The 14,320-nt window shown below is 35.3% G+C and overlaps 1 protein-coding gene across 6 annotated transcripts in view; it reads left to right on the top strand.

The window, feature by feature from the left end:
• The window catches only part of RGS7 (regulator of G protein signaling 7), a 254,003-nt gene that overhangs the window by 106,512 nt on the left and 133,171 nt on the right, over positions 1–14,320 (top strand). For all 6 annotated transcript variants that reach the window (XM_005436554.3, XM_055714833.1, XM_055714836.1 and 3 more), the window contains one exon: positions 5,165–5,261. In XM_005436554.3, coding sequence (XP_005436611.1) covers positions 5,165–5,261 — 97 coding nt within the window. The remainder of the gene's footprint in view (positions 1–5,164; positions 5,262–14,320) is intronic.

The raw sequence follows: 14,320 nt of genomic DNA, 5'->3' as shown, positions 1-14,320 counted from the left end.
GCATCCTGCAATTACAAGTTGTTTAGCTGGTGGAGGTCTCAACAGAAAATTTGTAGTACAGTTGGCAGTGTGAGAGACAGAGCATATGTAGTACAATGCAGTTTTAAGAGAGGATTACTGCAAAAGCATGAACATATTAGCAAGATAAGAATATATCTATCTATTCTGTATGGTTAGCATATGTTAGAAAACAGAAAAAATGGCCATTACCTTGTCAGAAACCTTGCAGCTTTCTCCTACCCTGCTGGTTTTGTTCAGCCCACATTGCTTCATGTACATCTCTGCATGGGGCGGGCTGGCTAAGGAAAGCCTCCTGCAGCCTGCTGGCCGGCTGCACTAAGGACCTCAGACTCCGTAACATGTTTAAGTAGGGAGTGGGAAAAAAAAATCTAGGGAAACTTGTTGCATAGTGTAAGAAATTATTATATATTGTAACTTCTTGTACTTTGTTAACATGTTTGGGTGAGTTTTGTAGTTAGTTCTGCCAGGTTATTCCACCCCTGCATTTGGGTAAAATGAGGAAGAAAGATTTTAACAAAGTTAACGAGGCTGCAGTGTGGGTGGACCCCAGTACACTCAATGTAAGAGCAATCCCCTGTTCTGGGGTACAATAACTGAGTACAAAATTATGCTTAGTTTCATTCTAGTATTCCTTATTATACTTTCAATTCCCTGGCATTGACATTTATTTTAGTAACCGAAATCAAACTGAGATAACTGTGAACATTTAAGTAGGTCAAGGCTTCAAGCTTTTGCCATCTGTTGAACTTCAGTTAGTTCCAGACCACTGCTTTCCTTTTCTAGCCTTGGAATCCATGTATCTAGTGACCATCTTTATGTGGAGTTGATTTAGGCTTGCTTTTAAGGGAAGAAAAAATTATTGTCCTGCACTGACAAACTTTTTGAGTTTTCAACCTTGTTGTATTTGAATTAATTAAAAACCAAGCAAACAACCACTTCTTAGGAAGCAGTGATGCTGAATTATGGTGCAAAGGGATGATTTTTGCAAGATGTGTGAATGATTAGCATTGAAATTCATGTTTAGATTTAGAAATGTAAAGATCAGGGTCTTTCCAATCTACATGGTACTGAAATCTAAGGAACCATAAACCTTTTGCTCCTAGGAGCTGAGTTCATTTCAACTAGCAGTAAATAGCTAAAGGATACTAATCCTGGTTTGTTGTCAAGACTTTCACTGTCAATAATGGAGAAAGAGAGATACCTTTGGCTAGTGACTGATTAAAGACAGAAAAGGTGAATCGTAGCCTCTATGGCAGAAACCTGTTATGGTTGTATCAGAGAAGAAGAGAAGCATAGTAATAGTAATCATAGCCCTTCAGTGGACTTTTAGAAATACACACGACTGAGAACCATTACCTTCACTTCCCATTTGATAACTTTTAATCTCTCTTCTCCATGGCCAGATACTACAGACTCCGTGGACATGTTAGTTCTCTGTGGGTTCTGCCCCGGGATAAGCCATGCTTGTCTCCATGTCTAGCTCCTAGTGCATTTGGAGCAGTCTGTAGTCATTATTAGACAATGGCTCCTGTATCCTGTAGCCTTTCTATTACAGGCTCTCGCTATAATTTTTAAAAAAATTATTATTATTCATATAAGATGCATTGTCAGTGTTGTCATAGAGTTAGTCTTTTAAATAGATTTCAGAGAGTTCTTGCATGTGAAGATGAAACCTGCAAATTATCTTCATAAGGAGACAAGTGAAGTATTAAATATTAATATTGTACGTTTGGTCTGAGTTGCCTATGCATCAGCAGGTTAGTGAGTTTTTGTCACAGTTAAAATTGCCTCACTGGCAAACAAATGGCACATTTTTTGAATTGTACATTCATTTAGAAATGCTCTTGTAGAATCCTTGCTGCCCTGTAAATTTCCTTCTAGCTACACTTTCCCTGTTAATAGTAAATAATGATGACTGAAAAGGCTAAAAGATGTGCTTATATAACTTCCTTTTCTCTAGCACATTGAGCTTCATTTGCAGAGTGATCTGGAGGCAGCTGTTGTTTGTGGAGTTCTTTTCTTGAGTTCCTTGAGAAGGCTTAAGGCTAAAAAAGATCCCGTTGCATGGACAGAGCCAGCCAGGTTTAGCTAGGTAAGCACATAAGAAAAGAACTGTGACAGCCTAATTCTGAGGTGAAGTGAAGGAGCTTATATTTCACTTCTGAGTGTCGGGTCAGGTGACTCCGAAGCAAACAATGAAACGTCAAGAAGGAAAATTATTATATCAGGTAGCAGCTTGTGTTTCCTAGATTAGACTTCTTGAGCAGAATTACATTAAGATTTTCTTTCATCATTCTAATTAAACTATTCTCCCCTTTTCATTGTCTTAGGTTATTGTTGATGAATGACAGAGAAGTGCCTTGAGTGCTGCTTCCCAAATATGATTAAATGAGATGTTTTTCTGTGAAAGAGATTATACATTAGCTGAATTTAAAGCAGCTACAACAGAAATAGGGACTACATATATCAAAAGTAAATTGTGCACCTGCATGTGTTGGATTAGATGTCTTTGAATCTTTAATTGAAGCATTTTCTTTTTAAATTTGCCTTTCATTTTCTGGAGTTCTTATGTTTAAGATTTGAGATGATCACAAAACACAAGTGATCTTTTAGATTTCTGTGCAAAAAGGGACAAAAAGGAAAATGATAATTTTGTAGTCTAAAAGATAACACAGAATCTCAAGTCAACTGTAACTAATAAGGAGTCTGTTGTGCTGTATCCTGTTTCAGAACATTCCCACTCACTTATGCAGTAATCTTGGTATACTGAAATAACCAGGCAGTTCACAGTGATGCTGTCTGGAGTGTGAGCTGCCTTTTATACAGAGGGTGTATACTTCTGACATGGAACAATAATCTAAGCTAGACGTGCAGGGAAAGGTGTAATTTTGCAACGCAGACATCCTAGAGCTTCCTTCACTAATCAAAACAAGAAAACTGCCCTAGAGCTAAGCTGCAGTCCCTATCCGTTAGTTTTAATACAGTTTAGATTAGATCTTCTCCATGAAGCAAGTTTAGGAAAGCATATGTGAATGTCAGTTAACAATTTATTCGATATACCCTCAAAAGATTGATTACTGACAGCACTAGAAATTCTAGGCATTAACCATTTGCACTCTTGTGTGTTCCTGAGAAAGAGGTAACTGCATATTATGTTCCAGGTTTGTCCTACATTTATAGTAATCATTATAGTGCAGATATACCTTTGTCATGTTGCCTTGTGTATGAATTATCTTCTAGACTTTGTCCTAGTGTAACATACATTATTATGCTCTCTGCAGTTCTTGCAGTATTCTTGAAAGCTTACGCTGCATATGTGGAATTCATAATCAAATTTACTTCCATTCATTTCCATAGAAGACCATGGACCTATGATTATTATTTATTTTATTGTTTAAAGCAGAGATATTAACTTGAATTTCAATGACTTCTTATTCATTTAAAGGTTCAATAGGACAGTTTACCAACTGAATTTGGAAGGGGTAGAAACAAGCCTTCACTTATATGCATAATAAATACAGGGACAGATTCCATTTCATAGACAACGATTTGTCTACCTGACAATTTCTTCAGAAAATTATCAGTAACTTTTTCTATTTAAATAATTAAATTCTATGTCAGATGAAAGTCATTACAATGAACATTGGTTCTTTTCTTCTTTTACATTTGTACATTCCATAATTCTGAGCAATAGACTCGGTCTTCCACTTCTTGCTAACAGTATGTACTTCTTGTGTATTCTTTCTGCTTTGGACAGCGCCACTGGATTTGTGTTCCTTGGGTTTTTAAAGAATGATCCATAAGTACATGGCACACGTGAACCTCCAGACACTCTGTACATAAACAGGTTTTCCATGAGCAGTCAGACTAATTGATTTTGGTTTAATTTTTGGTATGGATTTTGGTTCTTTCTCCCTACACAAGCCACTGTTCACTGCAGCTCCCTTTCCTGGCTCTATACAACTCCCCTGCTGGGCCAATTAATGCACAGCTGCAACTGCTGCTGATTTGCTATTTGTTGATTTGGGTCATCTGACTTCTGTGGAAAAAAGCTGTGCAAAAGGATTTTGTCTGTTGGTCTCTTTTCTCAACACAACCCAGCCACAAACTTTTCATGAATTGTTTGGGAACCTGCTGTGGGGGGCAGAGGTGAGAGGCATTTTTTTTTTTTTTTTAATGATTTGACTAATAAAATAATATAAAATGTTCTGTCACACAGAGTTTTTCATAGGGAGAGTGTTGTTGATTTAAGGAGAAAGGAAGGATAGTTGTAATTCATTTTATCACAATATCATTTAATATTTTGAGAAGTTAGGTATTCAAAGAAAGAAAGATGGAAGTTATCTAATGTATATACTTCAATTATGAAATATGCAAGAATAAAGGTCAGCATTGTCAGCCTAATTACTGACTCTATTCTTTGCATTTTCCAGTAAAAGTGCTTGCTGTTCATAGTTCACATGAAAGTGAACCTTTGTGTTGGGCATAATTTATAATATTTATGGGCCAAATTTGTTTAAAACATGAGTCGGAAAAAATGAGCACATGTACAAATAGTAAAAAAAAAAAAAAATGACAGCAAAGTGATTTTAAACATTATACCTACAAAAAAATCTTATGTTTCTGGCTCTGCATTCCCCAGGGATGCAAAATTGCAACATGATGTATTTTTTTCCTCTTCTCAAAAGAAACAAGGAGGTTTTGCTTTGAACATAAAAGCTCTCTATTTTTTTTTAACAGCCTTTTTGAGAAATGTATCGGTCCCCTAGAAGGCTGTATAAGTCTATTTTGCTGTTATACGTGGTAAAATACCAGCAATACAATCAAAACCTGAAGCTCTATACCCAGCAGTAGTTTTTAACTACTTTTAGCTACATTAACTTTGGTTTGTGTTGGTATTTCTTTCTCAAAAGACTTTAAGCATGTACATTTTTTTTTTACTGCTATCCACAAATAAATTCTTCACAGTTTTTTAGCCTGTTCAATAAAAATACAGAAGTTGTAAGTTAAAAAAAGAAATAGCCAGACTGCACCTATCATTCTGAGAGATTGATCTTGGATTTCTTGGATGATTTATTTTTGGAAATAATTCTGGATTTCTTCATTCTTTCTTTCTTTTATTTTTTTTTTTCTCTGTGTTCAGATGGAAGACGTCATAGCCCGCATGCAAGATGAGAAAAATGGGATTCCTATTCGTACAGTCAAAAGTTTTCTTTCCAAGATCCCCAGTGTCTTTTCTGGTAAGAGTCAAAGTGAATTTTATAGTTTTTTAAAGTTTCCTCTCTACCTCATGTAATGTGATGCTCAAACAGAAAACACTTTAAATTGAATTCTGTGGGGAATTCACAGTCATCTGGTCTGGAGGAGACATTGACTATCCTTTTAATGCTTTAATTAGAATTCTTTTACATTTCTCTCACTTTGGAGTGGGCTTACACAGAGATGTTTTTGCCAGTAAATTAAGTGAAGGGAATGTTTAATTTGCTACAAAAAGTCAGTTATCTGAAGACAGCAATATTTTTTTTTGCAGAGTTTCTGCATTTCATATCATTGTATGTATTTATATATGTGGATATGTATCTTTTTGTGCTACCAATGTTTATGGAGTTCTTTTGAAATAGATGCTGTTGTTGAACCTTCTTTTCCATACTCTGGTACCAGTTGCAGGTTTTGAAATGGAAAAGGTAGTCCTTACACTGAAAATATTTCTAGTAGTTTGTGCTGTCCAGAACAGCAAGAAGAATTCTATATATTCATTTTCAACCTTTGGAATATTTTTGCTAGTGAATAATTGTGGCACAAAGGAATGAGTTCTGAGTGAACAAAATGCATTCATGATTTGAGAAACTTCTTGTACAAAAACTAGCCTCTGAAGAATGGTCCTTTATTTTCCATAAGTTAGTACAGAATGGCATTCTATTAAATGATCCCTATTAATTATTATTCTCTGCCTTATCTGTGTGCTATAGATTTCAAATTAGACAGACTATGGTTATATAGCAAGAGACATTATTTACTAAAATATTAGTGGTTTTATTTTTCTTTTTAAACTGGGATAGTTGCCATACATTTAAAGGTTATGTTGGAATATATATACAGTAGTACACAGGAGTCACTCATACAACTTTTGGATTGAAGCATAAACTTTATCAGCTGCAGGGTGGGAAAAAGCATAGGAGAGTTCATTTTTTTCACTTTGTAGATTTTCTCCCTCAAATACCATGGCAGTAGTTTTTGCTACACATTAATAAAAAACCCACCAGAACAGCATAACTGTCACTTTAGTTTAATTAATCTACTGTCCTGTCAGTTCTCTATTCTAGATGGAATCTGAACTCTTCAAACCTTTGTGTTGAGAGTAGCGGGTTTCCTTTAATGTCCTAGGAGTTTATATATATGTAGCAAACAAATCTCATCTTAAACTCAAAACTATTGATTGGTAGGAAGTATGGGAATATTTTTGTCTAAGAGTTGTAATGCTAATCATGAAAATGTATATAATAACAGCTTATAGTACTGTTATTACCTGTAAAAGCATCCATATGAAAATGATCAAGTTAACAGCAGATGCTCTCCAGTTAAAAAATAGATATATATCTATATGCTTATATAGATATTTCTGTGTGTCTATGCATAAAAGCATGTATTATACCCATCCATCTGTCTAGGATTACATCCCATAAAAACTGGAACTTTGCTATTGTTTATTTGTGGGAAGAACTCAGATAGGTAGGTCTACCACAATTAAATCATGTTCCTGCAAGCTCTTAGAAAAGATCTGTAAGAGTCCTTTAAAGAACTTGTAAAAATTAAGTATGTCCATAAATTGTCTGTAGGAATAGGGTCTTATGGGCTAGCACTTTAATTATATTGTTATAAAAGCACGAGAGGTATTTTTATTTTTGTTTACTTTTATTCCATAGTTTTGCTTCTAAAAACAGCAAGTGAAAAGGTAGTTGAAAGAGCAGCCACTTTTTAATGCAGAATTACTGACCATATCTATTTAAAGGATGACTACATTAGCGAAATCAGCCTGGGGAATGGTATCTGAAGTTAACCTTTTAATATAATGTTGTGATTATAATAAATAGGATGATGTGATAATATTATTTCATTTACTAAGTCATTCCTTAAATGTTTTTACAAGTAAAATATCCACACAGGGAAACATTTCAAATACAGATAATTTATCTATAGGCTGTACATATTGTTGTGCTACAGAAAAACATGAAGAAAAAGAATGCTAAGTTAAAGATTATTTCACTTTTGAAATTTTGAAAAAATGATGAATCATATTGCTTTATATTTCATATATTCATAAAGAGCAAATAAGTTACTTTGTTATTTGGACATTTAGTTTTGTGAGCAATCTCCTTGCATTCAAAAAAACCATTTTTATTCACGTCCTTTTCTGAAATCTTTCAAAAGTTAGTCATTTAGTTGTCTTTACCTGATTAAAATATGATTAAAATGAGTTTACAAGCTATTTTATGAAAAAGAATACAAACCCATAGAGGTACTATTCATATTTGTATCCACATTTAGGAGTGTGTCAGATTGACTTTATGAAGCAAATTTATTTATGGTATAAGTTCATTAGTGTTGGTGAGTTAAAGAGAAAGTGAAAAGATTCAATTAACTTTCCAAGGAAAATATAAATCATGTGAAGTCTTGAGGTTTTTTTCATTCCTAGATGTGAAATTGATATTGTGCCTCTTCCATATAGACATTGCATTTTCCCTTTTTTTGGAAAGATTATTGCCATCATATGCCATTTTTATTCATAATTTTTCTTGATCTCATAAAATGCTTATTTCTCTCTAGCTAGGTGATTGTTAAGATAATGAGATGTTGCACTTTGCAAATGTATTAATATAATCATTAACTGCTAGTATTTATTTAAGCATAGTAGTAGTAGTATGCTTGGTAAAAATGGAGAATTTGTGTGTTTAAACAAAAAAATATTTTTCTGAAAAGCCGTCTGGCAGTCTCAGTAGCCGGGTCAGATGTGGTGAGGGACCCCAGAGGAGAGCAGTGTCTTAGTAGCTCGTCTCACTCACAAATCATAGGTGGGTGAGCCCAAGGAATGACTCACAGGAGCTACCTGCAGCAACAGTATTGTTTGTTACATAGAGGCAGGCAGCAACCCCCAAAAAACAGTGCAGTGGGAACTGGGTGACTCAGGGGACTAATAATAAGAAAAGGAGCATTTCATCTGTCATTAGTTTTGATCTTTCCCAGCTGAGTAATGAGCTGTTAGCACGGGATGATTTTTCAGTGCTGCATGTGAAATGAGTTGATAGGTTTATCCACTTCGGTACTGGAGATTACCTACCTGAAATACTAGATAAAAGAGAAAGCTTTACTACTTGGATTGACAGAAAAAAACCACAAAAGCATAACATCTCAATCATCTGGTACCTTTGAAGCAAAGTAATGTTGCATTATGGGTAAATACAAGAATTTGGGAATTTCCATTTTTTATACTTTTTCCAGAATAAATCAACTATGTGAGAGAAGCCAGGATTCCAATCTCCTAAACTCTAATTTTATGGACCCTTTTTTTAACCCCTTTTGGTGTCTCCAGTGCTGAAGACAGATTCCTAATTTCTTGATCTCTCCATTCCTTCATCTACCTTTTCTTGCATTCTTCTACAGGTATTATTTAATAGTAGACTCATTGCTGGTTTCTTTATGCCAGATCACCCTCTTGTTATTTGCAAACAGAGCCTCTAGTGCTAAAACTGCAAGCTCACTGCCTTGAGGTTCCAGTCTTAGTAAATGCTTTGATGAAAATGAGTAATGCTTTGATGAAAAGGTTTCTATTGGTACCTGAAGGACAGAAGCTGGCTCATTCCCTCTCCTCCACCCATTCAGAAGGGCAAATACGAGCAGGGACTTGCTATCTTTATAGTTTCACTTCTCAAAGCAGAACTTTTGAGAATAAAAAGTTAATAATCCTCTATCCCCAAATGAATAGTTGGTTAGAAGTTAAAGCACCAATCTCTCTTGTGTGTCGTTTCCATTCATCACTTTGTCAGTGATGGATTTGCATTCAAATGTTCGTGATCTTTTGGGAGTGGATATTTTTTAAGAGAGCTGGCTCTCTTATTTATTGATACCATGGTCATGATTTTTAGAGCCATGAGTAGAAAAGATTGACTAAGTGGCACCGTAAGATGGGATATACAGTCATTTCAAAGTACTGAGATAATTAACTGGTTAATGAGTGGTGCTTTGTATGCTTTACCATTTCAGGAAACCAAAGTAGACATTTGAGTGCTGTCTGCATACCTTCACCTCCTGTTTCTGTTTGTTTGCTGTCTTGGCCACATCACTGGGATTGTAACTATGGCCAGAGAAGGGTGCTCTTAAGCTGCTTAAAACTTGATCGAACTTTTGTATTTTATGGAAAATCAGCTTAGTGACAGCATTGCCGTTGTGTAGCTCAGAATGGCTATATGACAAGTTGTGGTGGGCTGGGATCAAATAAACCCCGAATGCTCTTACTCACTTGAAATGAAAAGTGAATGGAAGAAATTAAGAACTGTTTCCAATAACTTTAATGATCCAAGATGATTGTGCTCTCCATTTTCATTTTAAGGCATGTGTTAATATCAGACCTTTAGAAAATCACCATCAGAATTAAAAGCTTTTCAAAATGTGAAAGTATTTTCATTGTTTATTTTAAACAGAACAACAAATTCTCATTTAAAAGATATTGCTTCCTAAACAAACAACAAAAAAAAGGTATTCATATGTTTACCTTTTAATTCAGTGGCGATTGCCATTGGAAGCATTAGTAAAAAGCAGAAAATACAATGAAGAGTGTCTGAGGCAATTTTGGAAGATTTTTCTGGGAAACTAAAATATCTTGAAAACCCATTGAAAAGTCTTTTAAAGTAATCTGTGTGCAAAACAGTCACCATAAATAACACTTCCCTTAAAATCAGTAGATATGGCAAGCTTATTTTCACAGACATTTGCAAAAGAAATAGGTCTGGAAGTCATGCATTGATGGGCAGAATATCTTAATACTTCTTCTCTTGGGAGATGGAAGAGTGCTGGGAATATTCATCTTGTTTGTTGTTCGTCCACATAAAGTGCACAGTTTGAATTAGATGATCCCCTCTTTCCCAAACGCGGTGTAAGGCCTTTACAGATCAGCATGTTTCCAGAGAAATAGCTCTGGGGCTTGTTGATTATGGAAACAAATTTGTTCCTAACTGTTCCTACTATGTTGCTTTTGTCATGAAAACACTTCCCTCCCTTTTCTACACTTTCTTCTTCCTATGGCATGTAAGATTTTACCAGTGTTTTTAGTGGAGTCTGGGGAAACCCGCTGCCTTCGCTATGACCAAAAATTTACCTAGTTTGCTGCCCTTGACACCCAGTCTCTGGACACTGGGCATGTAACAATCATAGAAAATGTGAGGTGAAAAGGGAGCCCTGAATCAGCCTTGCATCATTCTGAAACTAGCGGGACTTCTGCGATCTATCACAGCTTCACTTTAGGTTGTTTGCCATTTTTCCTGGCATAACACCAGTTAAAAATTGTGGTTTTGTACGCTGTTTTTATAGCAGCAACAATGAGTAGTACTTAACAGAAAACAGAGAAAATAACCCCCTCCAACACACAAATGTACACACATATAAATAGCATGCATATTTATGCCATATATATTTGCCCATGGAGACAGTGCATAATATCAGCTTAAACCAAAACCAACTTTTAAGCTGATATAAGCAGCATCTGTAGTAGTGATTAGTAACATAGGTTCACTGAAATCTCTTATGTGCATAAAGCCTTGTAGGCAGACAAGATGAGAATATGTCTAAGGAAAAGCGCCCATACAGAAATATATTTAGGGGTTCTATGAAAATGGTTTTTCTTCCTGGCTATCTCTTGGAAATCTCTTAGAAAGAAGTTGTATAGCTTCGAAAGCGTTCCTAGGAAGATGTTTTATAGCAACAATTAGAACTAGTTAAATAAAGATCAGTTAGAGTTTTCCAGGCACCTGTATTTTAAGTAATTGTTTTAATTAGGAAGCACAGCAAAGTATACTACTTGACTTAATCAGTTTATGAGGTACTTCTGTGATAGCAAAGCTGTCTGTTTAAATCACATTGAAATTTTTTCACAGGGCAATTCAAGGTACACAGAAAAGAAGTGTTTTCTGAGAAGAAAGAGTTGCTGTTGTGTTTGCTGTCACTAATTTCTGAGACAGGAGGGAAAATTGCTGCTCATGTTAAGAATGAGGAGAGGAAGTATATAGCTGAAGAGAAATGAAGTCTCAGAATGAAATCCTTGTTGGGTGTTAGTAGTGGTCTTAGCACAATGTGAAATTTGTTTCATGATACACTTGTTAAGTAGTCTCTGGAAACTGTCCCAGTAAAGAATCCACTTAAAAAGAAAAGAAACCCAATCTGGTTCCTCTAAGGTCATAACCCTTGAGTCCAGAAACTACCCACTGTCTTAACAAAAATCAAACCTTTGCAATAAGATTTGTACATGTGATTTTGTATGAGCATAATGTAATCTGAAAACTGGGAATACATGTTAGTTGGTTTGGGTCATGACTATATGGCCAAATTAGAATGGAACAGAATAGTTACAGAGAATATCTGTGTACACGGCTGTAGTTATGCAGGTACTGTAATTGTTTTATAAGTAGAGACAATAGATATTAATACAACTACATTGTGGAGTAAGCATTGAAAAATACCTAGCTTTTCAATTTATGTGTCATTGTATGCTGTTGTCTGGTGGCAAGTCTTTGGTTGACTGGTTGTTATTTATTATATGTGTATAGGAAGCAATGTAGATGTGATAAGTGTTGCTGATACAGATACAAATAATATTTTATTTAGAGGCATCCTGCTAGGTGTAATAGAGTGTAAACATATACATTTGCTTTTCTTTTTAAGATGGTACAAATACATCTGGGATATTCCTCTTAAATGGCATCTAACATTGACTCATTTTGTGACATTTGAAGCAATGCAATTTCTTTCTGCTCCAGTTTTACCATTTCACTACATTAAATTATATCTTATTGTCTTTAAATCTACTGTTTTAAAGGGATCCAAAATATTCAAATGAACTGCATGTAAAGAAGAAGTGGTGCTGTATTTGCAGATTTCAATCTGCCATTTTTACAGCCCGATAAGTACAGTTGGCCAGCAGTGAAAATAATCAAACTAATTAAAATAATCCCCTGGAGAATATGCCCCTTAAGCAAGAAATCAAGTTAGCAGGGTTTACAAGATGACTTGTGATTTAGCTCCTAATTCTGTTAGTTCCAGCTATGAGGAAAAAGACTTTGTTGTTGCAGTTGCATCAGGGGACTGCACGCTTGTCTTTGCAAAAGGACAGCAAGGAATAAATTCTAATAAATGTTTATTTCTGTTGCTGCTGAAGTTATCCACAGAGTAGTTTTGCATGATGCCATTATCAAACAGTATATGTACACTTTGTAATAACAAATGTCACCATAACACCAGGATTTTGTGTTAGTGGGATGCCATTTGATGACCCCCATTTCACTGCAAGTAAGATGCACTCAGCCTAACTGCTTTACTAGGTGCTAGTGTACATCTGGATTGTCTGGAATTTTTTTCCTGAACAATGGCTTGGTATTTTTTATTATAAGGCCTGGTAGTGCTACAGTGTAGAAGCAAGAAAGTGGGAATGATGGGTGTTTGGTGAATGTTTCACTGTTGGAATATTTAATGTCTGTGAAGAGTTTGAGTTGTTGCTGAGAATTTGGTTCCATTGCATCATACGGAAAACGCCTGTCATGGGGTATTTGCAGCAGACAATTCAACCACCTCAGCCCTTCCTGGAATATTTAGCTTTTGAAGGATTTTTAAAAAGTGCTTTAGGGGGGGAAAAAAACCCAAAAAAACTGTTCTTAAAATAGTATATATTATTTCTTAGAGACTTACAGAACAGTTTGTAACCTTTTTTGCTACAACAGCTATACATGTAGTTTTGATATATAACCAGCAAGGTATATGCATTTCAGGTATTTCAATATGCCTGTTTGGATCTCAATTTAGCCATCAATGCATGCAAATATTCTTTTTATGCATTAAATTGTCACAAATTGCATGAGAGTTAGCCATTTAAAACTGCTGCACAGCTAACTTGGGTTCTGAATATGTAACAGGCTTGTGGAAAATGTTGAGAAGGTGGTTGACAATTAGGTTCTATTTTTCTTTCTCTTCAGAGCCAAATACCAAATTAATATTTGCATGTGGAGGTCTCATGGATAGCAGCCCCCTATGTGCTTGTCTGATGCCAGAATTTTTGCCCTTTAAGCTTTTGTAATCGACTGTGAGGTGGCTAAAATGTGGAAATACTTTATGGACCTGTAGACCTCTGTAGACTCTACCATCTTGTCAGAGCTTTCTTCCTGTAAGTTTAGGACTTATGGAAGGAAAGGATTGCAGATCTTAAATATATACTAAAATGCCCAGCTGTTGCATGAACTACTTTCTTTCTAGAACAGGGAATATTTTATGAATAGAGAAAAGGCAATGGGCCAAACCTGCCTGTTAATGGTTTGTTTGCATAAATTCTACCTTCTGCCTCTCTTCCCACTCCTTTATCCTCTCCTGATTTTTCTAATTGCTTTCATCAGTAATCATTTCAAGCTAAATTCTCCTTGCTTCCATACTCTTCAATGTAAAAAAAAAAAAAAAAACAAAAAACAACACACTACCAAAAAAACTCCTTGTTTTCTGAGTAGTACTATTTTTGTGTTCCTACTATCTGAATTCTAGAAGTGGGCACTTTTATACAATTTTATCAAGTCCTTTCATACTTGCAAAGGCATCTATTCAATAGAAAAAAATAAAAAAATCAGAATTCTGTCTTAATAAAAGGTGGAGGTGGAATGACTCATCTCTTTTGGTTTTGTGCCTGGGGTCAAATACAGTTTTACAGAAATTCTTTAGGCTACTCATATTAACTACATCTTTTCAGACTGTTGATATATCCTCTAAAACTTTTATCATGTGTTCAAAAATGACATGCTACAAAGGCATAGTTACAATAGTCAAACATTTGCAGATGGACCTCAACTGTCCTGCTTGTGCTATGGATTGGTTGCCTTGGACTGGAAGTAGGTAAATATATGGTTGTGTTACAAGGAACATAATGTTGTTCTAGTAGGATTTAGGAGGCTAACCTTGATTTTGTGTCATCCTTACTTGGAAGCTTCTGGCAGGCATGATGTCTCCAAATTCTGAACCATTTAAAGGTCAGTAATTGAGTCTATTGTTCCAGAAAATG

This window comes from Falco cherrug, chromosome 6, assembly GCF_023634085.1.
Source record: "Falco cherrug isolate bFalChe1 chromosome 6, bFalChe1.pri, whole genome shotgun sequence".
Classification (NCBI taxonomy): Eukaryota; Metazoa; Chordata; class Aves; order Falconiformes; family Falconidae; genus Falco; species Falco cherrug.
This window is presented reverse-complemented; position numbering and strand designations above follow the sequence as displayed.